We start from the raw sequence: 28,000 nt of genomic DNA, 5'->3' as shown, positions 1-28,000 counted from the left end.
TCTCCCAGTGCACTGATGTGTATCCCAGTCTCCCATTGGCTCTTCCAGTGCCCCCATGGCTCTGCCTGCTCCCTCTACTAGTCCCCCATTGGCTCTCTCAGAGTCCACTATGGCTCTCTCATTCCCCAACTGGCTCTACCAGCGCACTCATGGCTCTTCCATTGCCCCTATGGCCTTTCCAGTGACCTCATGGCTCTCCTAATCCCCCACTGGCTCTCCCATTGCCCCACGATTCTCCCGTTGCCCCCATGGCTCTCCCAGTCTCCCATATCACCCCAGCAAAACCAGTTCATGCATGAGGCAGTGAGTCCATGCCCTCAGGAGTGCTTTATGCCCAGGCTTCTTTCAATTCCCTGGGCTTCTCTGGGACTTAAACATATGTTTGCAGTTAATCCTGAGCTTACATTCTATCCCAAATAGGAAGAACTGGGGTCTCTGGGCAAATTATCCTGCTGTTCAAGGCAGCTGAAGGGCTCCCTCTAATTCAACTGAGCATTAATCCTCTCTCCCTGCTCTGCTCTTCTCCTCCTCCTCCTTCACTCAGTTCCTTCCTCCTCCTCAGACAGCATTTTTGAGGTTTTATTCCTTTCCCCTTCTTTCCTTCCTTCCCACACCCCAAGAAATCAATGGGAAACTTCCCAATTTCCTGGGAAGACCAGGTGCTGGGTGCCCTCCCCTCCTGGTCCTGCACCAGCAATCCCCATCGAACCATCTGTTCCTGCAGAGTCTGGGTTCAATCAGGGCATGTTTGGTTTGCCCGGCAGGCAGCGAGCTGCGGGACTCTGCAGGATAACACCAGGAAATAAAATATTTGCACTGTGCAGGGAAGTATAACACACCTGCAGCCACAGGGCAGGCATCGGGTCGGGGGAATAGGATTGGTATGGAGTGGCAGGATGGGGACACAGGGCTCGGTGAGGATGGGCAACCACCCAAATCCCAACGCTGCAGCTGCCGGCTGACGCCTGCCGGGAGAAATGTTTGCCAACTGTGAGCTGGTGTTCCTCCACATTGCTGTAATTAGAGCTGGGCTGCAAACACAGCTAGAGAGTGAGGCTGAGGACAGAAAGATAGGACTGCTGGCAGCCAGCAGGGCTGTCTCCGAATTGGCACAGGCATCCTGCCTGTCTGGTAGTGTTTGTGCCCTCGGCTGCTGGGAGGTGCTCCAGGGATGGACAGGGGAGAGGAGGCTGGAAACCTGGGTAGGACTTGGTGACATTAAGCCAGGTCATGGGGGTTGTTCCCCAGCAGAGGCCAATTCTCATGTGGAAGCAGCAGAAAAAGCCATGGAAGCTCAGCTCCAGGATGTGACATGCTCAATTCACCGCCATTCTTCATGTGCACTCTGCACAGAGGGAAAAACTGAGGCACAGGGCAGGATCATGGCTCTCCCCTTGTTCTTGGGACTGGGAGGATGGATGGAGTGAGCAGGGGATGGATGGGGTGAGTAGGAGGATGGATGGGGCTAACAGGAGGATGGATGGGGTCAGCAGGAGAGTGGATGTGGGCAGCAGAAGGATGGATGGGGTGAGCAGCAGGCTGCAATAACTCAAGGCAGTGCTGCAGGGATGTCCAGGTAAGGGCAGGATGTGGCTACACGTCACAGCTTCTGGGAGGTGACTGTTGGTGGCTGCAGTGAGTCTGCTTGGCTGGAATCCTCCTTGGCTGAGGGAGAGGAGAGCTGAATGCTTGGGCTTGGTGACATGCTCTGTCATCACCTCTAGTTCGTGGAAATTCCTTCCCTGCTCTGTGGGGAAACTACTGGCTCAAGCAGGAGGATTGGGGATGGTCCCCTTTGTCCCATGTGCACTGAATGGTGGGCATGAGGATGAGGTGACTTCTTGGGGTCCCACTTCTGGTACACCCCAAGGAAGCAGGAGTGGCACTGCCACTGCCCAGGGGGGACAAGGACAGAAAGCAACAGCACAGAGCTGGGGGGACATTCATAGGGATCACCCTGGGTAAAGCAGCCTGTCCCTGCCCAGGGGCTGATGGAGGGGAAATGGGGGGTGTGAGGCTCCTGGGATAAGGGGCCCGGTGACCCTAACCTTGTGCCATATACCCCTATTGACACCCCCTGCTCGGGGTGGCCCCTGCTGCTGGCCCCTGGGTGCAGGGTGCTGCCAAACTGCTGCTGCGTGTTTCCAGGCGCTCCTTGTCCCCGGGGAAGGGGAATGTGAGGAACGCAGCCCTGCACGCCCTGCCTGGCCACCCACCAGCTAAGAATAGACCTGGTCTGGCCGGGCCTCCTCCAGCACCAGGGATGTGGGGTCCCCCCGGCAGTCACCTTCCTGCAGCTGAGTGTGGATAATAAGCACAAAAACATTGGAAAATGATTTTTTCTTTTTTTTTTTTTTTTTGCTGTGCCCAAAGGGTCTTTGAGATGGAAAAGGGAACTCAGCGTGATTCTTGCTTTTGATTTGTGGGGTTTTCAAGGCAGATTTGCCCTCTGCAAGCTTTATGCACACACATCCCCAGCACAGCCCTCAGGTGTGGGGTGATGCTTTCTGAGCTCCCCTCAGAGGAGCGATGTGAACTGGGAGGGAAATCTCTTCTTTTTCCCCAGTCTTTTCTATTTATTTTTATTTCCTAGGGAGCAATTTTGCCAAGCCTCCTAATTTCAGCAGGAAGCATGATGCAGAAGCCAGAAGGCAGCAAAATCTCTCCAGATGTTATCACAATAGGGAAGGGAAATCATCCTCCTTTTAAAGGTATCCTGTAGAACATCGGTGATGGTTTAGCAGAGCCCTGAGGGCATCAGCAATTATTGATTGCTCTGAAAACTTCACCTGTTCTCCCACCCACGGCTCAGCCACTCCATTTAAGCTCAGGTTGGGAACTTTGCTTTGCTGTCAGCTGGGTTGGGAGCAACTTGGTGTTCTGTCCTACTGTGTGGTTAAATCCTGGACCTGTGATGACGGTAACGTGGTGTCCTCCTCCATCTCCTGGGTGAATCTTTGTCTTGTGTAACCTCTCTGACCAGGAGACCACAGCTCAGTGCACTCATCACCCACCACTGTGGCATTGTCCAATGTCCTCTTCCAGGACATTCAGCTCCTTGTGGATCTTCTGATGTTGACTTGGGGCTGAGCTTGTATTGCAGTCCCTGAATGACAGTGTTCAGTGAGGCTCTTTTTCTCTCCATAAAACAATTCTCATGATGCTGGCAGGACCTTGTTGACCTTGGAGACCTCATTCCTTCATTAACTGTGCAGAAAGGAGCCACGGGGCTCAAAATTACCAGCAATGAGCTGAGCTTGATGGAGCACACCTGCATCAGCCTGTCCTACGAGGCTGGAAACAAGCTTGGCTTCACACCAGCTCTCACCCTGCAGTGGGACATGACATAAAGTCTTTGTTCTGTGAGCTGGGATGGGGGGTAAGGACAGTGCTCAGTGTGCTGGGGCACAGGGCAGCTGCTTTGGGGTGGGTGTGCTTGGGTGTTTGGGCAGCTGCTTTCCCAGCCCAGGGAATATGGTGGGAAGAGAAGAAACTGGTGGGGGCCCCTCCCTGCGGCTGTACTGTGCATGGATGGAGGAGGGTTGGAAGCAAACAACAACAAACCTGAGCATGACTGGGCAGGCATCTGCCTTCTGCTTGGGTGCCTCTGGGGTCTCAGTTTCCCGATGTAAGGGATGGCTGAGGGTGGAGGCAATCAGATGGGAGAGACAGCAGGATCCATCCTACATCCCCTTATTTCCCCTCCTGCTTGGGGCTGCAGCAGACCGCAGCTCTTTAAGGCTGCAATAATCCCTGGCCTGGGATTAGTTTTGCACCTAATCACTGCAGAACAAATACGAAGTTTTATTTACAGAAGCAGAAGAAAGATGGGGGTGAAAAAAAAAAGCCTCAAGCACTGCTGATCCCAAGATAATCGGAGCTGGAGAGCGGGCGGCGACTGTTGACCTCAGAGCCCCCCCCGGCTCTTACATAAGTGCACGTCATTCAGTGCTGGAGCATCCCACTGAGATACCCCACCCCCAAGAAAGAGTCGAGCTGCTGCACTGGGGGTGACAAGACATGGGTTTATTTCTCATCCATGCAAATGAACAGCCCAGCAGTGCGCAAACCAGGGATGGGCAGAGGTCAGAAGCATACTCTGTCCCTCCCAAGCCTGCCCTCTGTCACTTGGAGCCCCCATGGCTTTGCCCATCCTGGCACAGGGGCTGGAGATGGGTGGTGGGGGTTCACGCTGGATTCACTCCCCCCTGGGCACAGCAGCAGTCCCTGATGGCTCCGTGCCTGCCGGTGCCTGAATTTCTCTTCCTTTTATGCAGATGTTGGCAAATAAATAGCTCTTTTCTGCTTTGGCTCTTGCATAGTGGAAAAAAAAATGTCCAACCTGATTGGAGACAGGAGTCCTGGGCTGTGGAAACCCATGGCTTCGTGGGCAGAAGTGCCCTCAGCATTGCCACCAGCTGCCCAAGTGCCCGCGCTCGCACCCTGTCTGCGCTCCCCCGTCTGTGGCTGCCTTATTTCAGTTCCATTTCCGAGCTGGATTTGAAGGCCTTTCTCCTTGATGAGAACAACTTGACACCCAAGAAAATGGAGACGATCAGGAAGACAAGTGCCAGTGCCAGCAGGACCCAGGCGCCCGCAGTGGCTTGTTTGGTGCCGACAGACATGCCCAGAAAATCAGTTGTGTCAGTGGCAGCGTGCAATTCGGTGGCTGGAAAATAGAGAAAGGAGGGATATGATTGGTGCTAGTGGCTCTGGGATGGGTGCAGTGGGTCACCTGCCCTCCCGTGGCCGGGCTCTTGAGTGACTTGTCTGCTTGAGACTCAGCTTGCTGTGAAATCAATGAGAGGCATCCAAATCCCCTGTGGTTATTGGGGTGGCCAAGGAGCACTGGAGCAGCTACACGCCTACCATGAACTGCATCCCCACCCTGGTGAGGACCAAAATCTGCCCCCACCGTGGACCATGTCCAGCCCATTTCCACCTGTACCTGCGTAAGGAGTCCAGCTGTAGTCGGGCCAGCCCAGCACCTCCCCGTTCTTTGTGTTCTCCTTCACCAGCCATGTCATGAGGGGCTCAAAGTAGCTCATCAGGGCCTCTGCTGACATGTTGGGCTGTCCCGTGATGAGCTGCATGGCTTCAGGCCATGGCTTGCTGAAACCCAGCTTCATGGCATCTCTGTGGGGGGAGAAATTGGATCCATGGATTCCTCATGGCCCTCATCTTCCCCAGGGCTTGGGGTTCTTGGTGCCAGCAGCCCTGGGGCACAGTCTATGCCTTCTGACACCCACAGGGCTGCGAGCACAGAGAGAGGTTTTCATGTAGGATGTTGGAATAAAACCCTCCAGTGAATTCAGCCTGATGCAGTTCACTTTATGGGTTGAAAGGGTTAATTTTGCAGGCACTTTCCTTGAAGCGAGGGGGCTGTTTTCACTAAGGAACGGGTGGGCTGCGGGGGAGGAAGAGGAGGAGGAGGAGAAGTGAGCCTTCCCCTCTGCCAGGGTCCCAGCTACCATCTAGTGGCTGCTTTTGCAATCACAGCTGCAGCACCCAGGGTCCCACAGCCCAGGGACGGGGATGTGGCTGGAACAAGGAAGGGATGGGGCACCAGGAGCTGCATTGCCTCCTGTCTTCCTGAGCCATGGTTTGACTTTAAGGTACTTGGACATAAAGACTCTGCCCATACACCTACCCCAGGAGCTTCCCGGCCTCCTTGGACTGGTAGATGTCACATGTGTGCAGGGGTCCCGTGTGCCCAGCTGCTTTGCAGAGCGCCTCGTGGAACTGGAACTGGATGACGAAGCTGACAAAGTACCTGGAGGGTTACATGGGGACAGACTCTGCTAGTGGCTGTGAAGGGAGCTGAATGTTCTCCCCCCTCCTGCAGAATCTCAGCTTGGAGAAGCGTTACTGGCTTTGAAGCTCCACCTGCATCAATTTGGCCCAATCTGGTGATGCCATTTTTCCTTTTAACATGTGCTTATGGCTACTTGGAGGGATGAGCCCATCCTTGTTGGAGAGTTCCCAAATCCAGCTTCTGCATGGGCTCATTTATCCAAGAGGTGCCCCCTGACCAAGCTCTGCTTCCTCACCTGATGTAGGGGACGTTGGCAGGGATGTGAAACTTTGCCCCTGGGTCAAAGTCATCTTCAGACCTTGGTACTGGTGAACACAAGCCCTGGTACTTCAGCCTGGGTCAGAGAGGGAGAATTAGACCAGCTTGGGGAGGAGAAGGTGGGCTTAACTGGAAGGGGTTATGGAGGGTTGTGAGGACAGGATGAGGGGTTATGTATCCCATCATGTCCCCACTGCAGTCAACTGGGCCACATGGAGAAAACACAAAGAGGAGTGATGGCCAAGCACCAAAGAGAGGTCTGAACGTGAGCATACCTGAGGTTCCACCACTGCTGGTTGTACTCATCCTCCTTGATCCGCCCATCAAACACCTTCCAGCGCCACTGGTCCATGAGGTATCCAAAAGGCAGGAAGGCAATTTTGTCCAGGGCGATGCTCATCAGGTAGTTGATGTCACTTTCTGCCCAGGGTGGGAAGATGTGAACAAGGCAGTACTACAGCCACCTCTCCACCCTGTATGGATCATTCCACCCAACAGCAGAGTGCCCCTGTTGGATCTTGTCCCTTCCACTGATACTCAGACACCATGCATGTCCCTGGTATCTTCTTCCCTGACATTTCCAGCTGCCTCCCCAAGCTCTGTGCTGTGTGAGTGTTCCCATGCCAGCTCACCTTCATTTTCTGTCACTTGGTCCAGCAGGTTGATGCTGTGCAGGTGTTTCGGGGTGGAAACAGACAAGGCCATAACATCCCCGATGGCCTCGTGGAAGCCAGGGTTGGCTCCATCACGGAAGGAGATGGGCTGGTCCATGTACTGCAGGAAGTACTGCACATGGCCCATCTCATGGTGCACTGTGATTAGGTCATCCATGTTCACCACGGTGCACTGCTTGATCCTGGATGAGAATAAGTGGGAGGGGGAGAGAACAGAGGGCAGTGTTGAGGGGTGAAAGTCTTCAGGAAAGACCATACCCCATTAAGCTAATTTTCTCTTTGGTCTCTTTCCATGTCTCCCCTCCCCAGGTCTGATGCCAGCCTGGGCTGGTCTTGCTCCACGGGATTGGTCTCTGGCCATCTTCCTGCCTTCCTGCTGCCCCTGCCCATTCCCTGCTGGTATTCATTGCCTTTTTCATCTCCAGGACAAGTCGGGGTAGGTGTGGTTTGCCCTCCGTCTGCCGCGGGGGCTCCTACCAGCAGTGCCAGCATCTTGATTACCAGTGGGTCTGTGTGCCCTCATCCTACCTGAAGTCCTTGCGGTTGTAGAAGTCCCAGGCTGAGGCATGACACACCACCTCCCGCCCATCTGCTGGCTTCTCAATCATGGACTTGTCCCAGAACTCCTGCGGCATGGGGATGAGGCCCAGGGAGGTAAAGAAACGGTCTGACTCCTCAAACATCATCTTGGGCGTCCAGCCCTGGGGAGAAGCAGACAGAGGGTTTGGTGAGGGGCAGTGGAGACTCCTGGGGTTGCTGGAGTAAGGCTGGGGACAGTTTTGTCCTTCTGGGGAAGGGAAATCTGTAGATGGCAATTAGAGCTGGATCCCGCCTGTGGTACATCCAGATGGGGAAAGAACATTTCATAGAAGTTTTTGGTAGCATCAAAGCATTTAGCAATGTTGGTATTGGCTCCCAAGGGGCAGTTCAAGCTGTGAAAGCACTGACCTGTTGTTTCATGGCTGGAGTTGCATCCACCTTGGTGGCATCTGGGAAGGGCATCACCAAGTCGAAGATGTTGGACCATGACTGGGCCCACATGTTGCCTGGGAAGTGCAGGAGGGAGACATGGAGAGGAGAGAAAAGGCAACCGGTTACTCTCAACTTGTGCACAGGATTGGGCTAGTAGCAATCTTCCTGCTGGGAAACACAACTCTGCCCAGCAAAGCCCTTACCCAGCAAGTGAGCAGGAATGGGACCCCTCAGGCTTATGTGCTCTGCTCCATATTTGTTGTACAGGGCTCGACGTACGTAGGCATGCAGGTTGAGGTATAGGGGCTGCAGCTGCAGGTACAGCCTCTCCAGATCTTCCTCAAAGGTGGGTGTCTCATACAGGGATCTCCAGTAAGCCCCATTGTCTGTGTATCCTGTGGTAGGGTAAGAACAGAAGCTGTCAATTCCCTTCTTGGGCAAGTCTTGGGCCCCAGGTTTCCTCAGTGAGACAGAGGACTCAATGAGAATTGGTGGGACCTCTAAGATGTTGGCTCTGATCTGGACGATTCCTGCTGGGAATTCCCTCCTGGGAAGGGGGTGGGATATCAGGACAAAATACACACTCTAGACCCACTTGGGCAGGCGAATGGCACCTGCTTCAATGGAATATGAAACCACAGGGTTCCAAGGTGATGGTGGGTGTCTGAAGGAGCAGGACACTGACCATTCAGCACAGCTGCCTTGTTGCTCAGTTCCACGTATCTCTTGTATTTGTCCTTGATTTTCGCCCCAGAAGCATCCCGCCAGCCCTTCCAGGCAAAGAGGAGCTCGTTATAGTCCCGTGAGGTAGCCAGGATGTCCGTGAGGTCTGAAGAGAGAGCAATGAAGGCAGACTGATGGTGTTGCGTGGGTTGGCCTGCTGCAATGATGCTAGACCCAATGCACTGCCCAGGGGACGTCGCAGAGAGGGTGGAAGGGCCCCTTCATGACCCTTCTCTGTGCCCCTGTGAAGAATCCCTCCTTCCTGGAGCTGCTGCAGAAGAACCACTGAACTCCCTGCCAGCTCTTACCAGGATCCAAGGGGTGGCAGGTGTTGTTCTCCCTGCAGACCTTGGCTACGCTGTATGTGGTCTCCATTTCTGAGAGGAGGGTGTTGTACTGCAAAGGAGATCGCATTATGTGAGTTTCTTATCCTTGCTCCTGCTCCTGCTCCTGGGGAATAACACAGCCCCTGGGTGTTTCCTTCTGCCCCCTTCCACACTGTCCTGGAAGGTTGTGTGAGCCCAGAAGTTGAGTCAGTATGGAAAGTGTTGGGCCAGCACACAAGGTGCTGTTGTCATCCAAGCAGCTGGACCCCACTGCAGGATGGCATAGACAATATTTGAGTGGGAAACCCTGGAGGCAAGGACCTTTCCTTTGTGTAGCAGGTCTCAAACCACCACTTTCTGCAATGGCAGGGGCAGCTGCCCAGTGTTACTTCCTAAAATCTGGGAGAAGCCTGTGTCTTCACACAAAACAGTGGCAAAGGACACCCAGACCTGTTCTGTCCCCTTGCAGCTCACCTCCATCAGCTCATCCTCTGGCAGGGCTGCCCTCTCAAGAACACTCAACTTATTGAGGATGCGGGTGACAGTTTCGTCCTGGAAGTCCGAGGGGTCGAACTGTCTGGCTCTCATGCCATACTCAATGGTGTGCTTGGACATGGCCAAGTTCTTCTCCAGCTGTAAAAACAGGAGGAGACAGGAGAGAAGTTACCTGAGGGAGATCCCTGAGACAGGCCGTTACCAGAAACACCGCCTGCTGTGCCACAACTGCCAGCATCCCCATGGCTTCCCACATGTTCTTCCCCATACAATCCCAGGGTTGTTTCCATACCATGACTTCCCTGTTGTGGTCAGTGATGTTGGTGTTGTAGTCCCAAGATGCCTCAGTGTAAGCATTCCACACCACTTCAGCCGTGCTGTTGTACTCGGACAAGAACTCTTTAGCTTGTGCTTCATCTACTATTTTATCTAGAGGAAGACATAAACGAGGGAAGAGAGAGGAAGTCCTGTTTACAAGAGCATCTCCCCATGGCTGAACCTTTTCCACAGCTGCAGGTCTACTGAAGGATGCCACAACCTGGGAGCAGGCTGAAGATGCAAGTGTCCCATGGGACAGGGGGTGGGATATCAGGACAAAATACACACTCTAGACCCACTTGGGCAGGCGAATGGCACCTGCTTCAATGGAATACGAAACCACCCAGGAAACAACATCCTTAGGCTGAGTATTTCTCTTTTTCCTGGTATGGAGGCCCCACTTATCTGCTGCAGAAACCCCCTTGTCTTGCCTAGGATTTAGTGATTTCTCTTGGCTTCTCCCAGTCCCAGCCTTACCGATGCCTTCAGGGTAGCCTTCGGGGACAGGGGGACGCCAGTCAAACTCAGGCCAGCCCAGCACCTCGTTGGTCTTGTTGTTCTGCTCCTGCAACCAGGTGGTGACAGGGCTGAAATACTCCAGGAGCGCCCCAGCATCCATCTTATCCGTGCCAGTGAGGTTGAACAGGATTTCCTGCCATGACTTGGAAGATCCAGCCTTCAACACCTCCCTGCAATGAAGTGGGACAGTAGGAGTTGGCATGAGACCAGGGCATGAATGGGAAAAAAGCAGTGGTGGAATCTCAGCACCACAAGGGCTGAAGATACTGTTCCTGAGAGGGAGACAAACCTGGAAAACTGCCACTGAAGCCCCCCAGCTATTCTGTGCTTGGGGGCTGAAAACTCTCCATCACATTCTCATGCATTCATTAACACCCAGGGAGTCAATGGGAACCAAACATGCTTCAGTGACCTCTTGTCTGAGTGGAGCTAGTGATGGGGATAATAGCAGGACTCTGGTGAGGACCACTCACCCCACCCCAGTGCTTCCATGAATTTCCATCTATCCATCCATCCATCTGCAAAGCTATTTCTCCAGCCATCTCCATGGCCACTTTTTCCTTCCTTCCTTTCTTCTTTCCTTCCTTTCTTCCTTGCACACCATCAGCTTCCACGCACACATCTGCCCGTGGCGATTGTCCCGACCCTCCTCTGTCCCCACCTGAGTTTGGCTCCAGCCTCTTTGGACATGTAGATGTCACAGGTGTGCAGGGGACCGGTGTGGTTGGCCGCCTGGCACAGCGCCTTGTGAAACTGGAACTGGAGGATGAAACTCACAAAGTACCTGCCGAGGAAGCCCGTGAAGGTGAGCACTGGGGACAAAGGGAAGCAGATGTGTCCCAGGGCATGGCTGAAGGCACCTTGCCACACGTCTGCTCCCCACTGTTTTTGCTCCCAACTATTGGATGTTCTCTGTGTCTCGAGCAGGAGCAATGCATCCCGGTCTCTATCTGAAGAGTTGGGGTCCCTGCACCCCCCACAAACCCCCATCCCCTTCCCAGCACCTCCTCTACCTGATGTAAGGGGTGTTCCCAGGGATGTGGTACTTTGCTCCGGGGTCAAAGTTGCTTTCATTCCTCGAAACTGGAGCACAAATACCCTGGTATTTGGTTCTGTAGACAACAGAGAACGAGAATACAAACTGGAAAGAGAAAGCCAGATGAACCAAGGGAGGGAACAGGAAAAGAAGACACAGTGCTAAAGAGAGCTGAACAGTTGTGTCCTTTCCTGTATTTCCGTTCCTCAACCCATCCACCCATCCATCCATCCATCCACCCATCCATCCATCCATCCATCCATCCATCCATCCATCCATCCATCCATCCCACTGCCATTTTTTCCCTCCCTGCACATCCTCAGCCTCCATGCATGCATCCACCCTCACTGACCATCCCTACCTCAGGTACCACCAGTCGTAGTTGTAACGGCTCGGGGGTGTGCGGCCATTGAACACATTCCAGCGCCACTGGTCGATGAGGTAGCCAAAGGGCAGGAAGGCAATCTTCTCCAAAGCCATCTTCAGCAGGTAGTTGATGTTGCTCTCTGCAGGAAACAGAGCCTGGATGGGGCAGGGAAGGAGCCTGGGTGGATAGCACTAAGGTCACCAGACTTTTTGTTGCCAACAGGGTGAGGAGAGCTGGATGAGCAGTTGGAACAGCATTTCAACTTGTAATTTTGCTCTCTAGCGAAGCTTGCATGGGGCAGAGGAGGCTTTTTCTAGCTGCAGCTCCTGCCTGGGGCAACTTGGAAGTGACAAACCCAGTGTTCCCTTGCCCTCAGCCTGGCTCTCAGCATGAAAATGTCTTTGATGAGGGTAACTCTAATGCACACGTTCACTCTATAGGGTCTTTAGGCTGAAAGGGGTTTGCTCCCCAGGGCTGATATGGCACAACAAACAATGCTACAGTTTGGATCCAGAACTGGAGTCAAAACTGGGACAGTAACCACCATTCCATGGGAAGCACAGCGGGTGGTGACATCTGCTTTCCTCTGCTCTCTGGGGAAACCCTGCAAAGCAGGTTGAAGAAGGACCAGCTGGAGAGCCAGCTGAAGCTGAGGGGTCAGGAAGGGTTGGCAGCAGTGCTCTGAAGGGCTGCTGGCTACCATTGCAGTGCTGGCGTGGCAGCCAAGGACCTGTTAGTCAGACAGCGATGCCTGGAGGCAGGGACCATCTGCTCCATGCTGCTTGTACAGCACCAGCCCAGCACTCTTGTGTGCTGTGATGGCCTCCTTGTCATGAAGTGGATTTAATGACAAGGCAGGAGGACCCGGGACCATCTCTCCTCTTCAAAGCAGCCGCCTGCGGCAGGAGGCTGTGAACGCTCTGTTTGCTCTGCTGCCATCTGCTTTGACGTGTTGGCTGAGAGGTGGCTGCAGGGAGGAGATCCTTGCCAAGCTAGGCAGTGTCCTGCAGCGACAAGTCCTCCTCTGCTGCACTGCCTGGCAGGCAGACGTGTCATCCGCCAACTGCTCTCGTGACTGAGCACGTGAGAGCTCAGTGCTACCTCTGCAGAGCTGCTCAGGGGGCTCCTGGGAGCTTCTTGATGAGGGGAGGGGAAACACCAGAACGACTGATGCTGATAAAGCACAGAGATGCTGCTGTCAGGTTTGGGACTGCTGGGAAAGGGAATGGACAGGCTCTGGGGAGCATCACTGCTGCTTTTGGTGGTGAAAAGAATGAACTCAGAGGGTGGTGAGGCACTGGAACAGGTTGCCCAAGGAGGTTGTGGATGCCCCATCCCTGCAGGCATTCAAGGCCAGGCTGGATGTGGCTCTGGGCAGCCTGGGCTGCTGGTTGGTGACCTGCACACAGCAGGGGGTTGGAACTAGATGAGCTTTGTGGTCCTTTTCAACTCAGGCCATTCTATAATTTGATGAGTCAAGTAGGGGTTGTTGATGGAGACAAGCAGGAAATGTCCATGTAGTCATGAGTCAAGAAGGGGCTGTCTAGGGAGCCAAGAAGGGATCCATGCATGGATCCACAGAGAAAAGAAGGGTCTGTGCTTGTAAATAAGCATGAGTAAAAGGCATGGGGCTTTTCCTTCTCTGGGCTGTGTTGCCAGACCGCAGCCTACCCTGGTACACCCCCTCCATTTCTGGTGCCACAGGCAGTGTTTGAACCCTCCAGATCTGCAGAACACCTGCTGTACCTTCATCCTCGACAGCACTGCTGAGGAGCCCAATTTTCTGGAGGTGGCTGGGGGTGGAGACGGACAGGGACATGACATCACCAATGGCCTCGTGGAAGCCAGGGTTGGCCCCACCACGGAAGGAGACAGGCTGGTCCTTGTACTGCAGGTAGTACTGCACGTGGCCCATCTCGTGGTGCACTGTGAACAGCTGCTCCATGGTCACTGTTGTGCACTGCTTGATCCTGTTGGGTGAAAGCAGAATTATCTGAGCTGGGTGAGGGCTCCTGCCCTGCCCATGCACCCCTTGACAGGACCTCAGGGTCCCTAATAGGGTGGCAGAACTCCATGTGGAAAATACAAACTCAGTGAATGGGAAAGCAGAGCACTGTGGTACCTTGAAAACTTATCCCACCGAGATGGGATGCAGATCCCCCTGCATGACCCACACACCTGAAGTCCTTGCGGTTGTAGAAGTCCCACGCTGAGGCATGACACACCACTTCCCGGCCATCTGCTGGCTTCTCCAGCATGGACTTGTCCCAGAACTCAGGTGGCATTTCCAGCAGTCCCAGGGAAGTGAAGAACTCCTCCGAGACCCGGAACATGTGGGTGGCATTCCAGCCCTGGTAGGACATGTGGGATGGTATAAATATAGACCCCAGAACTGGTCCCACTGCATCACCAGCCCTTTTCTCATCTGCTGCCTCTTTGACCATTGCTGGAGGGGAAGCGGAATCATTCCTGTGTCCCTAACCCTCCCCCAAAATGGCTTTTCTGCTGTTCTTTATGCGGATATGGGCAACCACCCCTATAGGCTCAATGTTATGGACAATACCTCCCCTTTTTTTTTCCAACTGGTGCCACTAACAAGTCCCTCAGCCCTGTACCTGATTCACCATGGTGCTTGTGACATCCAGGTTAGGCTTATCAGGGTAGGGGACCATTAGATCATAGATATTATTCCACTGCTGAGCCCACATGTTGCCTGAAAGCAGAAAACAGCAGGAGTGGAGACAGAGATGGGACAAGAGGAAGAAAAACACAACAATAGTTGGGACCTGCCCCCCCCAGTCCTGTTACAGCTCTCCAGCCCCACCAGCACCCCTGGCCCTTACCGAGGAGGTGAGCAGGGATGGGGCCCTTCAAGTTAATGTATTTGGGGCCATAGCGATCATAGAGCTTTCTTCGGACAAAAGCGTGCAGGTTGAGGTAGAGTGGCTCCAGCTGGTTGTAGAGATGCTCCAGGTCATCCTCGAAGGTGGTGGAGTCGTACCAGGAGCGCCAGTAGCTGCCTGTGTCCTCAAATCCTGCAGGGAGGCAGTGATGACCCCTGGCTTTAACCCCAAAGGGCTGCCCCTATATCCAGCCCCAAGAGCTGGGACTGTTGAGCATCAGTGGGAATTTTACTCCTAACTCAAGGTGTCAACACCTGGGCAGGGGGGAAGTGGAAGCTCTGTGCATTTGGGATGGGGAGAGCGGGACACCACACTTCCCTGATTCCCACCCCTGGCCACCCCATATCCCCCATCCTGCTCGCACCGTCCATCTGATACGCCTCGTTGCTCAGCGTCACGAACTCCTCGTACTTGGCACGCAGTGGGTTGCCTGCAGCATTGTGCCAACCCTCCCAGGCGTAGAGGAGCTTCTTGTAGCTGCGGGAGCTGGCCATGATGTCTGAGATGTCTGGGACAGAGGGGACAAGCAGGACATGAGAGCCCAGTGGGAAGGAGGAGCAGAAGCAGGGCATGTCCCACAGCAGGTCTGTGAGGTGCCATCACCATTGCGTCGGACACAGAACACAGAATCATAGAACCATAAAGATTGGAAAGAACTACAAAGGTCATCAAGTCCAACCACCAACCCACTCCTACTGTGCCCACTCGTAGAATCTGTGAGGTTGAAAAAGATCTCTAAGATCAACTAGTCCAATCACCCATCACCACCATGCCTTGGTGCTCTAGACTTGTGCTCCAGATCCTTCAAAACATTCTTCATCTCCAACCCCATGAACATGAACCAGGACCCTATCAACTATGACCTGTTGAGGATCAGAGCACACTGGATGTGGTCACTGGGAGGCAGGGGACAGGGTTGGGAACGATCTGTACCTGGCTCCAGATCCCAGCAGGTCCCATTGTCAAGGCACACCTTGGCTGTGGAGTATATTTTGTCCATGTCGCTCAGGATGGTGTTGTACTGTGGGGAGGGAAAAGGCATTAGGGCTGGAAGGGGGTGGGAATGGCTGTTCAGGAGGGATTTACAAAGACTTCCCACCTCCGGAGCACGTGAGTGTGTCCGGAAGAGGACCCAGTGTGTTTGTACAACGCAATTTTGGGGGAAGTGAGCATCATTTCTGCACCCGTTGTGCAGAGGCTCTTTGGGACAGACAACCCATGCACAGCCTCCTTGTCCTGGAGCACAGCTATTTATAGTGCCCTTCATCAGATAGAACAGTCTGTTTATCAGAGAGGGCAAAAAAAAAAAAAAAAAAAAAAAAAATTAAAAAAGGAGCAGGAGGAGGGAAGGGTATTTATTTCTCCAAACTTCAATAACAGCAAACAATAGCGACAGGAGGTTTCCTGGAATGTGCCCAGGGAGCTCATTCCCAGGGAAGGAAATTCCGTCCCTCTCTCTCCCCCATTCCTCTGCTTGGGGTGGGCGGAAGGGACAGTGCTGGATGACGGCAGAGGGTGCAAGCAGGGGGGAAATGCAGATGGTGTGTTGGGAGATGTGATGCTCTCTGTTATCAGGGATAGGTTTCCAGGAAGGAACCGGGGCCAATGGTGCTCCTATGAGGAGCTCACAAGCTGAGCTATGCTGCAGTGGAGAGGTAACCCAAGAGCCAGCAGACATGCACAGACATTGCAGCCTGGAGCATTTTACTTGCATTTAAGCTCCAGACCCTGCAAGCTCAGGATTACTATGGGGAAATCTCAGGCCATCCTGATGTACCCAGTGCTGGGCTGTGCTCAGGGGCAGCCAAACCAGCTGGCCTCCAGCTGTGGGCATATGTTGGATGGTATCCAGGGTACACCCAGAGCCCTCAGTGTAAGCAGGAAATCTCCGGTTCCTCCTCACAGGTAGCTCTGTGCTGATGTTAGGGACTGATACCGGCCACGTGCATCCCCAAGGGGGAACCACAAATCCCATCTGTCCCCTCCATCGCTTCCCCACTTCACATCATCCCTTCAAAACACAATGAAGGGCCAGCAGAGGGGTCTGGATGCACAGGGAAAAATGGCTTTCAGAGGATTTAGCAGCATGCAAGCATCTCCAGGGCTTCACCAACATATCACCTACCTGCTGCCGCTTGTCCAGGGGCAGGTTGGAGGGCCCCAGGGTCTGGATGGAGCCGATGATTTTCTTCAGCTGTGGGTCACTGAAATTGCTCCACATGTTGCCATAGAGCTCTTTGGCTTTCTTCCCCCACAATTCTGTGAAGTTTTGTTCCTCCAGCGATGCCTCGACCTGCATGGAGAGGGGGGGATGTGCCACTGCATGCAGTGTCACGAGGGTTTGTGCAAGCCAGAAGGCACGGGACATGTGGGGACAAACAGAGACATCCCCAAGTGACATTTATAGAAAGAGACAGCAGTTTCCAGCAGAATCCAAAGCTGCAGACAAGGAGGTGGCATTTGAGACCTGTTTTGGAGGCGATGTTGTAGCTTGGCTGGGATGGGGGCACAGGGATGGGATGTCCACGCCACGTGGGCAACCCCTGCTCTGTGCCCTATGAGCCCCACACCTGGGTTTCAGCTGGCAAAGGAGTACTCATTTGCCCTGGAGATGCAACCCCTGGAGGTGCACTCAGTTTTGAGTCTCCCACCATCTCCAGCCTCCAATTCTGCCAGCCCCAACCTCCCTTCTCAGGCTATGGGACAGCAGAAGCTCCTGCAGCGTGGGAATTATTTAGGCAGCTGGAACTGCAGCCAGCAGCCACAGTTTTGGGAAGAGGCTCATTGCAGGCAGTAGCATCCACACACCCGGTATGCAAACATTGATTTTTTGGGGAGAATCCCAGCCTGAGCAGTGGGCAGTAAGAACATACAGAACATCTGCCCTATGCCATCCCAGCATGATTTATGGAGCTCATTAACTCGTGGTGTTTCCAGCCTGGCCCCAACAAGCCTGGTTTGTTTTAGTTTAATCTCCACATTCTCTCGGGAGGATGGGAGTTGCAGTTACAGGGATAGGAGTTGCAGTGCAGTGGGGCTGGAGGTGGCCTGGGGCAGGGAGGGAGATGCCTGAAGCAAACACAGGAGCCCTCCTTGGGACATCCTGGTGCCTCCAGCCTCACCCTAAGGACATCACACTGGCAGCCCCAGGGACACCCTGCAGCAAGGGCTCTTCACCCATGGGAGTCCCCACTACGTGTGGAGGCTCATGAGTGAGATCTGATCCCTTCCAGCACTCTGTTTCTGAGCCAGGAGATGCAGGAGGCAGAGTCCAGCTGTGTTTTGTCTTCTCCTTGAGCAACCGCCTGTGTTTGGTCAGACCAATCATGCCCTAAATTCTCCTGACAGCTCTGGTGGTGTGAGCTGAGGCTGCCATCTCTGCCCCAGACCCCTCTGTCCTTCCAGGATCTCTCTGCCCATCCCTGCATGGCTGAGAGCTGCTGCTCCCCAGTGTCCCCTGGGCCACCTCTCTGCTGCCAGGTCCTGGGGGAGCACACAGCTGGCTCAGTCCCTCTGTGCTATAGCTCTGAGCAGAGATTACCCGGCCCAAGGGTTCACCAAATCCCCCCCAGATTCAGCCTTTGGGACACCCCGTTAACCCTTTGGTGCTCAGTCTTTGAGTCATGCAGCTCACATCCCTGCTTTCTCTTTGATGGGTTGATGTCAGGGGCCGGCTCTCCTCCTCTCCCTCTCTGCCTGGGGTAACACTGCATTGGGATCGGGCGAACGGTGTGCTGGGTGCTTTGCAAGCTGCTGGGAGATCTCCCACAGGGGGCAAAATTTTGGGCACAGCAGCCAGAAAAGTTCTTTCCATCTCCCACCTCTCATCCTAAAAAACCATCCGGGAGCCGCTGGGAAGGGAGTGGGACTGGCTCAAGAAGCCCTGACATCACAGTGAATGCACAGTGAGTGATCCTTAGGTATTTATTAATATGGGAAAGAGAACAAGCTGCTCTGGGATGCCCCTGAGGTGCCTCCAGCTCCACTGCCTGGTGTGGCTGCGATGCACCACTGTGCTCAGAGGTCCCAGGGACCACTGTAACATCTGTTGTCTGTGTGTACCCAGACCTCACTTCAACTCACCCTAAAAGGCTGGAGGGAGAACATGGGGTGTCCTGCCAAGCTGGCAGCAGCCCTGGCAGTGTTTGTCCCCATCCTGTCCCTGCTGTGCCCTGCATGGACCAACAAGCAGCGCACAATGTGTGTCCCTTTCCCACAGGCTGCTGGCCAGGCTTGGGGCTGTGTGATGGTGCTTAGGGCATGGAGGTGACACACAGGTCCCCAAATGCAAGTTGGTCATGAATGAGTTGTGCTGACCCTGTGTCCAATTTGCTGTGTGGGGTGGCACATGTAGCTCTGAGCTGCGTACAGCGCTGTGGTTGTGTCCCCATGCCGTGTCTGTGTCCCTGTGCTGTGGCCATAGCAGCTCCCCTCATCCAACAAGCATTAGAGGAATGTCCAAGCAGAACAGGGGCCAGGAACAGCTGTGCAGCTCCACGTCCCAGCCCCAGTCCATGCCAACCCCTTCCACACCTGCAGGGAACCCACAGCATCGCTTCCCACTGGGATCTGCCAACACCAACTGGGCAGATGTCAGATTTCCCACATTTGGAGCGTGTCTCCAAAGCCAGCTTTGTCCCCATGGGTTGGGGGTGACAGAATGTTGCCCCTCTGCCACCCTGCGGTGTGTTCACACTTAGGGCTCTGGCAAGGCACAGTGCCAGGGACGTGGAGGGGGCAGGGCCAGGGACACTTGACACCTGACCCCGGTGTGGGAAGGGGGGGAGCAGGGGAGTGAAAAGTGCTGGGAAAGGGGGAACACCTCTAAAAATAAACCCAGGCTGCCGTGGGGCCGGGGCAGTTGGGCTGGAGGCTCACCAGAGGGACAATTTGAGGGGAAAACATTGCAATTCCCAGGCTGGGAGTCCGAGCCCTGTGCCAACACCTTGGGGCACTTAGGAAGGAACCTACAGGGAGGAAGGAGAGGAAGGTGAACCCCGACCTCCCCCCCCCAGCAGCACCCCCCCCCGCTGTCCCCATCCCACCACCCACCTGCAGGGCAGCGTTGGCGGTCGTCAGGTTGGTGTTGTAGTTCCAGCTGGCAGACACGCTTTGGAAGAGGACGATCTCCGCCGTGCTGTTGTAGGCATCGGCGAAGAGAACGGCCCCAGCCTCGGTGGGGTCGAACTCGGGGGGTTCCAGCCCCGGCTGCAGGGCACCCACCAGGCTCAGCCACGGCAGCAGCAGCCCTAAAGCCGCGGGCATCGTGGTGGGAGCTGCGCTGGAGCCTTGCGAGGGAGCTTCCCGACGCTGCTGCCTGCTTATAAGGCAGCGCTAACCCTGCCCACCGTGCCTGCCTCCCTTCGCCGATAAGAAGCGAGCATTTTTGCGCTCGCCCTTGGGCTGCACCGCAGCGGGGTGACAGCGCTGCCTTTGGGGTGCAAAGTCCCCTCGGCTCCCGGCCGTGCCGAAGGGAAGGGGAAGAGGTTGGGGGGGAAGAGGGAGAAGAATTGAGGAAGGGTGGAGATGAAAATAAAGCGAGAGGAAGGCTGGCAGCGTGGGGTGGGCGGCTGCGGGGTCTGTCCCACGCTGGGCTGTGTCCCCGGGCTCCTCCCACAGCTGTGACCGAGGGACCCCAACACGGTCATCCCAGATTGACCAACAGCTTCTTGGCACAGCTCCCCATGGGCCTAATCTCATTTTTCAGAGGAAAGCAGTGTTTCTTCTGACCGTGAAGGAAATCCCATCCCGTCCCATAAAGTGTTTGGATTTGAGGAATTAAGCTGATGACAAATGAGTAACAAAAAGTTCTTTCCAAATGAAAACCAAATCTAGTTTTGATGGGCTTGATAGCTCGTTTCGTGTCGTGTTTTTATTTTGTTTGTTTCTTTGATGTTGTTGTTTTTTAATTAAATAAATCCCTTTTCCCTGGGGTCTGGCCCCAGCCTTCGGAGCTGTGCCCAGGTTGAGGCCCTGGGCTGAACACGTCACAGTGAACACATCAGCACACTGTGGGGTTGCAGCAGACACCCACCATGGAAGTGGGAGCTTTTAAGGAGGGGATCAGGGCAACTCTTGGACTGTTGGCCCCACTGTGTGCTGGGCACAGCTGTAGCGACCCAATGGGGAAATCACGACTCTGAGGGGACAAATCCTCCCACTATGGCTCCTGTGAGATGCAGAGAGCCACTTCCAGAAGAGAAAGAAGGGATTTAGGAGCCTGTAAGCCGCTGACATCAATAAACCCCTTCCAAGAATCACAGTTTCCCAATCACACCACATCCTGATGCAAGCATCCGCAAAACCTTCATTGCTGACACTGGTCCTGTGCCCAATGCCTGCAGCCCGGACACCATGACACCCACCTGCCCCCCTTTGCCATCCCCTCTCCCAGTAAGTCACGTGACCCTAGAAACTCCCCTGAGAAGTTGGAAAAATGGTTGGTTTGGCTCCAATTTGGCTGATGACCAAGCACTAATGAATGCAGATTTCCTGAGGAGCGCCAACCCCCTGTTCCCATCTGTGCCGGGGGGAGGGGGGGGTTTCCCGGCCACTGGGCCAGGACTGGGGCTGAAATGGGCTCTGCAACCTCTGCATGGTGTGGTGACCCCAACAAGGGCAATTTGGAGCCTTTTTCCATAGGGAAGAGCTCACGGTATTTCTGTGGTTGACGTACCTGCTTCCAAACTCTGCTGCTGCTGTGGGACGATGCGTTGAGCAGGGTGGCTGCATTGCTCAGCTCAGTGACATCCCATCCTAAAGGTTTCCAGCTGAGATCAGACATGGGACAGTGCTGGCAGAGGAAGGGGCCGTGATCCAGGAAAGCAAACGGGATGGATACGAGCCCAAAGATGAGAATTGGTGCCTCTGTACTGCCAGGGTGCCATGGTGCAGATGGACCCACACATCCATTGCAATCTGGTGGTGCTGGAGTGGGTGATGAGGATAAAGGGAACCATTTGAACTCCATGTATGGGTTACCCTGGGCTGCGTGCGATGCAGACCGGAGGGACACGGAAGGATGTGCACGAAGTGTTGCCACGGAGACGGATGCTGGACCACAAGCGGCTGCGGGGCTGTGGGGTGATGTAGGCTCCTGGGTGAGATGCCATGTCCCCAGCAGCTGCTCCAGCTGGGAGGACACTTCCCATCCACTTGCATTTCCATCAACAGCTGCAACCAGCAGCATCCCCCTGCCTGCAGCGTGTGTGTGTGGACACGTGTGTGCACTGAGGGGCTGTGGATCCTGGCACCAAGCACAAAGCTCTGGGGACTGACGGAGGAAATGGGACCAGAACAGTTCAGATATCCCCAAATCTCAGACATCCCATATCTCAGATATCCCCGCAGCATATTGCCCAGGGCAGGATGTTGCTGGGGAAGGAGCACTGTTTGCTTTCATCCTCTTTAACAAACTCTTTGGCTGCCCGACTCACCAAACCTCCCAGCCCATGGCCCTGGGGAAAAAGGGGCAGTGATGGGAAATGAGCTCCTGGCCCAGAGACCCACAGATTGGGAATAAATAAGGAATCTGAAAGCAAAAATCTTAGGAGATCTGGAAGGAATCAGCTGAGATAGAAGTGTGGTGGGAGGTGTGTGAAGAAGAAGGAATTTAGGGATATCCCCAGTGCTGGATGGGGAGATCTGGGGACTTCTATGGGTGTAAGCCCACCCTATGGTGTCCATCTGGGGATGATTAATCCCATCTTTAGGTGCTGGAACAGCTGCCCAGAGAAGTTGTGGATGCCCCATCCCTGGAGGTATTCAGGGCCAGATTGGATGGGGCTCTGGGCAGCCTGGTCTAGTATTAAATGTGGAGGTTGGTGGCCCTGCCTCTAGTAGGGGGGCTGGAGATTCATGATCCTTGAGGTCCCTTTCAACCCTGGCCATTCTTCCTTTTCTTTCATTCAAATCCACATTTTGGCTTTCCCATCACATTTCTCAAAGCATTCAAAATCCCCATCTGATCCATCTCTCCCCTTGAGCAATCACACAGCTCCTGGAAAGGAGGGAATGGATTTGCTGCGGGGTTGACCCCTAAAAAAGACCTTTATTTTGGATGTGCACCCTTGTGTGTTAATTTCCCTCACTGGTGTGGTTTTGTGGGCACGATGGCTGGTGAGAACCTCATCAGGAGAATTCCTCCTCCCACTTTGAACCGTGGTTTTAAATGATGCTGCCTTATTTCCTGATGAATTCAATCAATTATGAGAGCGCATAATTCGCTAAGCTGCTTTCCCAGATGCTGTGACGTCACTGTGAGGGAGAGGGAAAACATCACTGCTCCAAATTCTTCATCTCAACAGCTGTTTTATCACCCTGCAAAATTAGAAATGTGGCAATGAGCCTTTTTGCAGTTTGTTTTGGACTTGCATGTGCTAAAATGATGACAAACCACTGAAACAAGTACTGTGGCCGATGCAAACTAAGAGCAGCAGTAACTGCAATCCTGGTCCAGAGGGATTTGAGCACACTTGGCATTATGGGATGGCTCAGACTGTATAGTCCCATTGAGTCACCTGGGCTTGGGGACAGGTTAGCAGGACCAGAGCACTGCTGGCCATCAGCAAACTATTTCCACTGAGGGTTTTTTTTGGCCATTTCCAGGCTAAAAGACCCATTTAAAACCCAGAGCATCCCCTCTCCTCTGGTTGGGGTGTGGTGCTTGGCAGCGAGCTTGCTGTGTCGTCATAACAGCCACTCCATAGCACGAAAAGAGCACAGTCAGCATCTGTTGAGGCTGAACACAGCAGAAATGCTCCACATCAGCAAGATTTCAGCCCTGCCCTCTGACAACACCTCCTGTCTCGTGTTGGCCAGAGGACACACATTTATGGCTGGTGGCACGAGAGGAGACGCCAACGAGACCACGTGCTTCCCTGCCTGTTCAGCACCAAGCAGCCTGATGGGGCTGGGTGGAGATGGGAAGGGGGTGGAGACGTGGGTTCCACTGTGGGAGCTCCTCCAGCTATACCCCATGGGCTGGGACCAGAACCAGCATCCTGAGGTTGTGACATTGCCCCAGAAGGCAGCATGCAGAGGGTGTGAAAGCCCATGGATGATGACAGCATCTTGGGAGAGCTGCTCATCAACACTAGACTCCAACAGGCAGCCCAGTGGAAGAACTATAGGGCAAGAACGGAGGGCCAGAACTCATCCATCCCTCATCCCTTGTGCTGTGTTCCTCATCCGTTGTCCTCCATCCCTCATCCGTTGTCCTGTGTTCCTCATCCGTTGTCATCCATCCCTCATCCCTTGTCATCTATCACTCATCTCTTATCCTCCATCCTTCACCCTCCACCCCTCATCCCTCACCCTCCATCCCCATTCCCCATTGGCCGAGCACCAAAGTGTGAGGTGATGGAGGAGATCTCTGTGTTTCCTCCACACCTATGCATCAACCCAATAAAATGTGGCAAAGTCCACATTTTTTTCCCCTCCCTACCCCGTGTTCCTTAATAACACAAAACAATCCTAGCCACAAGGCAAGTGAGCGTGACTGCTGTGGGAGCATTAATCACCTGCTATGAGTCCAGTGAGGGTTATCGCTGCTGTTTATCCAGGCAGCTATTAAAATCCCTATAAACGAGCCTTCAGCCTCTTCTGAAAGAGATGGAGTGTGAGAGCCTGCTGCACAGATCTTATCACAGCACTGTGCTCCCAGTGAGGAGAAGGCAGTTTAATTGCTGCCGGGAATAAAACGAGTGCCTGTGCCCTTCTCTCTGAGCCCAGGGGTGGGGGAAGCTGAATCCCAATGGAAATCGATGGGACCCTCAGAAACTGAGGGGGTTGTAGGGGCAGTCATGGATGCACTCAGGACAGGGATTCTGCGTGCTGGGTGCGGTTCTGAAGCCCCAGATCCCGAATCCATTGGATTTGCAAAGTGATCAGTCCTGAGCTGCACCCATCATCCCCTTGAAATAGCATTATTTTTCCCACTGCATTTAGTGACAAAGCCAATCTTGGCAGCTGTGCTCCCGCAGCCGCTCCTCAGGGACTCATCCTTCCCACCAGCATTTCTTAAGCGATAAAAAGTTGATTTAGGGGAGAGAAAAAAAAAAGGAAACAACACACCAGCGATGCGTTAGATCAGCAAAATGGTAATTGGATCATCTCAGGTGGAGGGAGGAGACGGGGCAGCAGCTGGGGGGTGTGGGTGGGCAGGACATGGGGTATTGATCTGAGAGGCTTCTGGTGGTCCTTTGGAGCCCCGGAGGAGCCCAGAGCTGCTGCAGGCCACAGAGGGAACCGCTGGGGACAGTGTCATCCTGGCAATGTGCTGATGGTTTCATTACAGGCAGATTTAATAAAGCTGTTATGTCCCTGGCAACGTTGCTAATTAAAGAGCCTGTTACCAAAAAATGCTGGTGGGGCACAGCATGCAGGGCTGGTGGCAGGGCTGAGCTGTCCCCACATTGCCACTGCTGTGTCCCCAGTGCCTGATGGGTGCAAGGGACCAATGGCCTCGGGTTTGCTCCTATTGTGTGGATGGGGTGAGCAACCATGTGCATCCAACCCTGTAGGGCTGTGGGCTGCTGTGTGGCTATAAACACATATAAGGATGCTTTGTTACATTGCCTGGAGGTGCCCAAGGCCTTGATTTGGTGAGGGACACCCAGCTTGAAGGTCCCCTCCAAGCCAACCACGCTGTGATTCCATGACTCCACATTAAAACACTGCTGCTCTTAGCAGGAGGGTGGAGCTTCCCATCTTGCCATTTCTCCCGAAGGAAGCCCCAACTCTCATCCCCTTCAAGGCTTTTCCAAAGGTCTCAGCCCACCCACAGAAGAGGAAACCCTCTGTCAGCTCTACCCCAAAGCCTGGCTGACCCCTGCCACGAGCTGCAGCCCAGCTGCTAAAGGTTTGCACTTTATGATGGGTTTTATGGCTGAGATTAGCTCTGGTAAACCATTTACCAAACGATTTACCAAAGGTCTGGAGAGGATCCTGCCAGCTGGATGCCAGCCAGCGTTATCCCCATCTGCCATTGGGAGCTGCAGCCCTGCCAGGATGACCCCTGGATGGGCAACATGTGGGGAAGGGGTCCTGGGAATGGTGGAAGGCACTCAGAGAGCAAAGCTAATGGAGGGGGGGGGGGAGGGAGGGTCTGTCCTTGGCATTTTTCTGAGTGTTGGAGGACTGAGTGGAAGAGCTCCAGAGGTTGCAGTGAACGAGGCTCAACACCTGCAGTGCTCCCAGGGTTCCAATATAAGGCTGGATCTGTTTGACATCTATGGGTGGGAGGAGAGGCCCTGGGGCTGCCTGGTCCTGCTCTCTGGTCACCAGTGGCACAGTGAGTGGGTGCACCACACAGCTGTGCCAGGGGAGGCTCAGATGGGGCCATAAGAGAAATGTCTTTATCGTCAGACACTGACACAGGGTTCCAGGGTGCCCACACCTCTGCGTTCAGGAGGCACTTGAAAAATGCCCTCAGTATCCCACTTTAACTGCTAGTAGCCAGGCAGGCAGACTTGCTGACCTTCCTTGGTCCCTTCCAGCAGAACTATTGACACATTTTCAATTGCTTTGCAGAGATAATGCTGCTGCAAAGTGCAGTGCCCCTGTGCCCAGGGTTGCAGTCATGCTCGCAGGGATGAGGTCTTGAGGCTGCTGCACGTGAGGCTCTGCCTTGGAGCAGAGAGCAGGCTTTGCTGTTAGGGTGATGGGTTTCCATTGGGAATGGGGATGTCAGCTCTGTTGAACCTCCAGGGTGTGTTTCCCATGGCAAAGCAGCAGCTGGAAAGTGCTCCAGATCTCACCAGATCCCATTAGGTTTCACCAGGTCCTCCAGATCCTTGGCTGCTCCGGATTCCACCAGGTCTCACCAAATCCTTCAGGTCCTTGGGTGCCCCAGGTTCCATCAGATCTCACCAGCTCTCACAAGACCCCACCAGGTCTCACCAGGTCCTTGCATGCTCCAGGTCCCACCAGGTCCCATCAGATAGCACCAAGTCCCATCAGGTCCATGGGTGCTCCAGGTCTCACCAGGTCCTCCAGGACCTTCAGGTCCTTGGGTGCTCCAGATCCCAGCAGGTTTCACCAGATCCCAGCAGGTTTCACCAAATCCTTCAGGTCTTTGGGTACTCCAGGTGTCAGGTCCCATCAGGTTCCACCAAGTCCCATTAGCAACTTGGGTGTTCCAGTTCCCACCATCCCACCAAGTCCCACCAGATCCCACCAGGTCCCATCAGGTTCTTGGGTGCTCCAGATGCCACTAGGTCTCATCAAATCCTTTGGGTCTTCGGATGCTCCAGATCCCAGGGCCCATCAGGTCCCACCAAGTCCCATCATCTCCTTGGATGCTCCAGATCCCACAAGATTCCACCAGGTCTCACCAGATCCTCCAGGTCCTTGCGTGCTCCGGGTCCCACATGTCCTCCAGGTCCCACGGTGCTCCATGTCACTGGGTTTTCCAAGTCCCACAGCTCTCGACAGTAGGGTGCTGTGAGTCCCTTGGGGTGCCCAGCTCCGGGGATGCTGCGCACTGCGAGCTCCTGGTGACATCTAGTGGCACTGTGTGACGGACACACGGACATGCACACAAACGGGGGGACACAGGGACATGGCCCCCCCCCGCCATCAGCCTTCACACCCGCCCTACCATCAGCCCTGCGGCTGCCAAAACATCCCCTGGTGCCGCTGATAGGGGTGCAAGTGATTAACAGGGGATAATTACGTTAAACCCACGCATGTCCCTCTGCTCAAATGAAAAAAACAAGTTGTGAAGCTGCAGTGTCTTCTGTATGGGGCTGCGTGTGGGGTTGGGGGGGGTCCCTGGGTGGGGGTGCAGCGGGGGGTGGCTGTGTCCCCTGGGAGCGGTGATGGTGGTGGTGGTGGTGGTAGGGGGTGGGGGGGGCAGAGCCTGGCAGTGCGGGGGGGTCACACAACAGTGATGTACAACTCCGAGGACTGTCCCCACGCTGTGGCAGATTCCCCCCACCCCATTTTGCAGCCTCCCTGCTGCTGTCATGGCACCCTCGGTCTGCAGTGATGCTAGGTGGGGGTGGTGGTTAAACCCCCCCCCCCCTCGCCTTGCCATCGTGCTGTTGCCTTGCCAACGCAGTGGCCTTGTCCCTGGCTCAGACGTTGTCACCGCAGGGCCTGGCGCTGGCAGCACACGCAGGTAAGAGTGGAGGGTGATGATGGGGGGGGCTGCATCGTGCAGCATGGCTGTACACCAGGACCCTCCCTCCCCTCCCCAGAACATTGCTGCAAGAACCTGTAGCCCCAGTGCAGAGCAAGGATCCCCCAAGCGACCCCCAGATCATCCCCAGGGATTTGGGGGGGGGACTCTGGGCAGAGGCCACAGTTAGAGGCTGCACACATCCCCCCCCTCCCCCAACATACCATGTGGAGGGGGATAAGCAAAGACCCTCCTTTGCTCTGAATGACACCGGGTTTGCCTGGATTGCAGGCTGCTGAGGGACTGAGTAGCAGGGGGACAGACAGGTTCCCACCATGAGAAAAAGCAGTAGAGAGGGGAGAGAATTTGGGGGGGGGGGATAATATTTGGAGGAGGAACTGATCTGCTGTGTTGCTGACGCACTGCTCTGCTGGGGGGATGCTTTTCACCCCAGTGCTTGGTGGTGGCTGT

At 54.6% G+C, this 28,000-nt stretch overlaps 1 protein-coding gene and 1 long non-coding RNA gene across 2 annotated transcripts; one reads left to right on the top strand and one right to left on the bottom strand.

Annotated features, from left to right (window-relative positions):
* The first annotated feature begins 911 nt into the window (after window positions 1–911).
* LOC146542579 (uncharacterized) lies at window positions 912–4,310 on the top strand. Its single transcript, XR_014880026.1, has 2 exons — window positions 912–1,443; window positions 2,594–4,310. It is a non-coding gene; the product is annotated as an uncharacterized LOC146542579 (long non-coding RNA).
* Window positions 4,006–19,718, bottom strand: ACE (angiotensin I converting enzyme). The gene is made up of 25 exons (XM_010724489.4): window positions 19,459–19,718; window positions 16,532–16,699; window positions 15,340–15,427; window positions 14,771–14,914; window positions 14,347–14,538; window positions 14,119–14,216; window positions 13,682–13,854; window positions 13,250–13,473; window positions 11,498–11,642; window positions 11,114–11,212; window positions 10,762–10,884; window positions 10,059–10,270; window positions 9,556–9,692; window positions 9,243–9,401; window positions 8,751–8,838; window positions 8,405–8,548; window positions 7,923–8,114; window positions 7,696–7,793; window positions 7,276–7,448; window positions 6,706–6,929; window positions 6,349–6,493; window positions 6,051–6,149; window positions 5,651–5,773; window positions 4,949–5,136; window positions 4,006–4,669 (listed from the first exon to the last, which is right to left on the bottom strand). Exons 1-25 carry the CDS (start codon window positions 19,669–19,671, stop codon window positions 4,473–4,475), a joined length of 3,846 nt encoding a protein of 1,281 aa, XP_010722791.2. The 5' UTR covers window positions 19,672–19,718; the 3' UTR covers window positions 4,006–4,472.
* Window positions 19,719–28,000: the final 8,282 nt, after the last annotated feature.

This window comes from Meleagris gallopavo, chromosome 29 (assembly GCF_905368555.1).
Source record: "Meleagris gallopavo chromosome 29, MGAL_WU_HG_1.1, whole genome shotgun sequence".
NCBI classification, from domain to species: Eukaryota; Metazoa; Chordata; class Aves; order Galliformes; family Phasianidae; genus Meleagris; species Meleagris gallopavo.
This window is presented reverse-complemented; position numbering and strand designations above follow the sequence as displayed.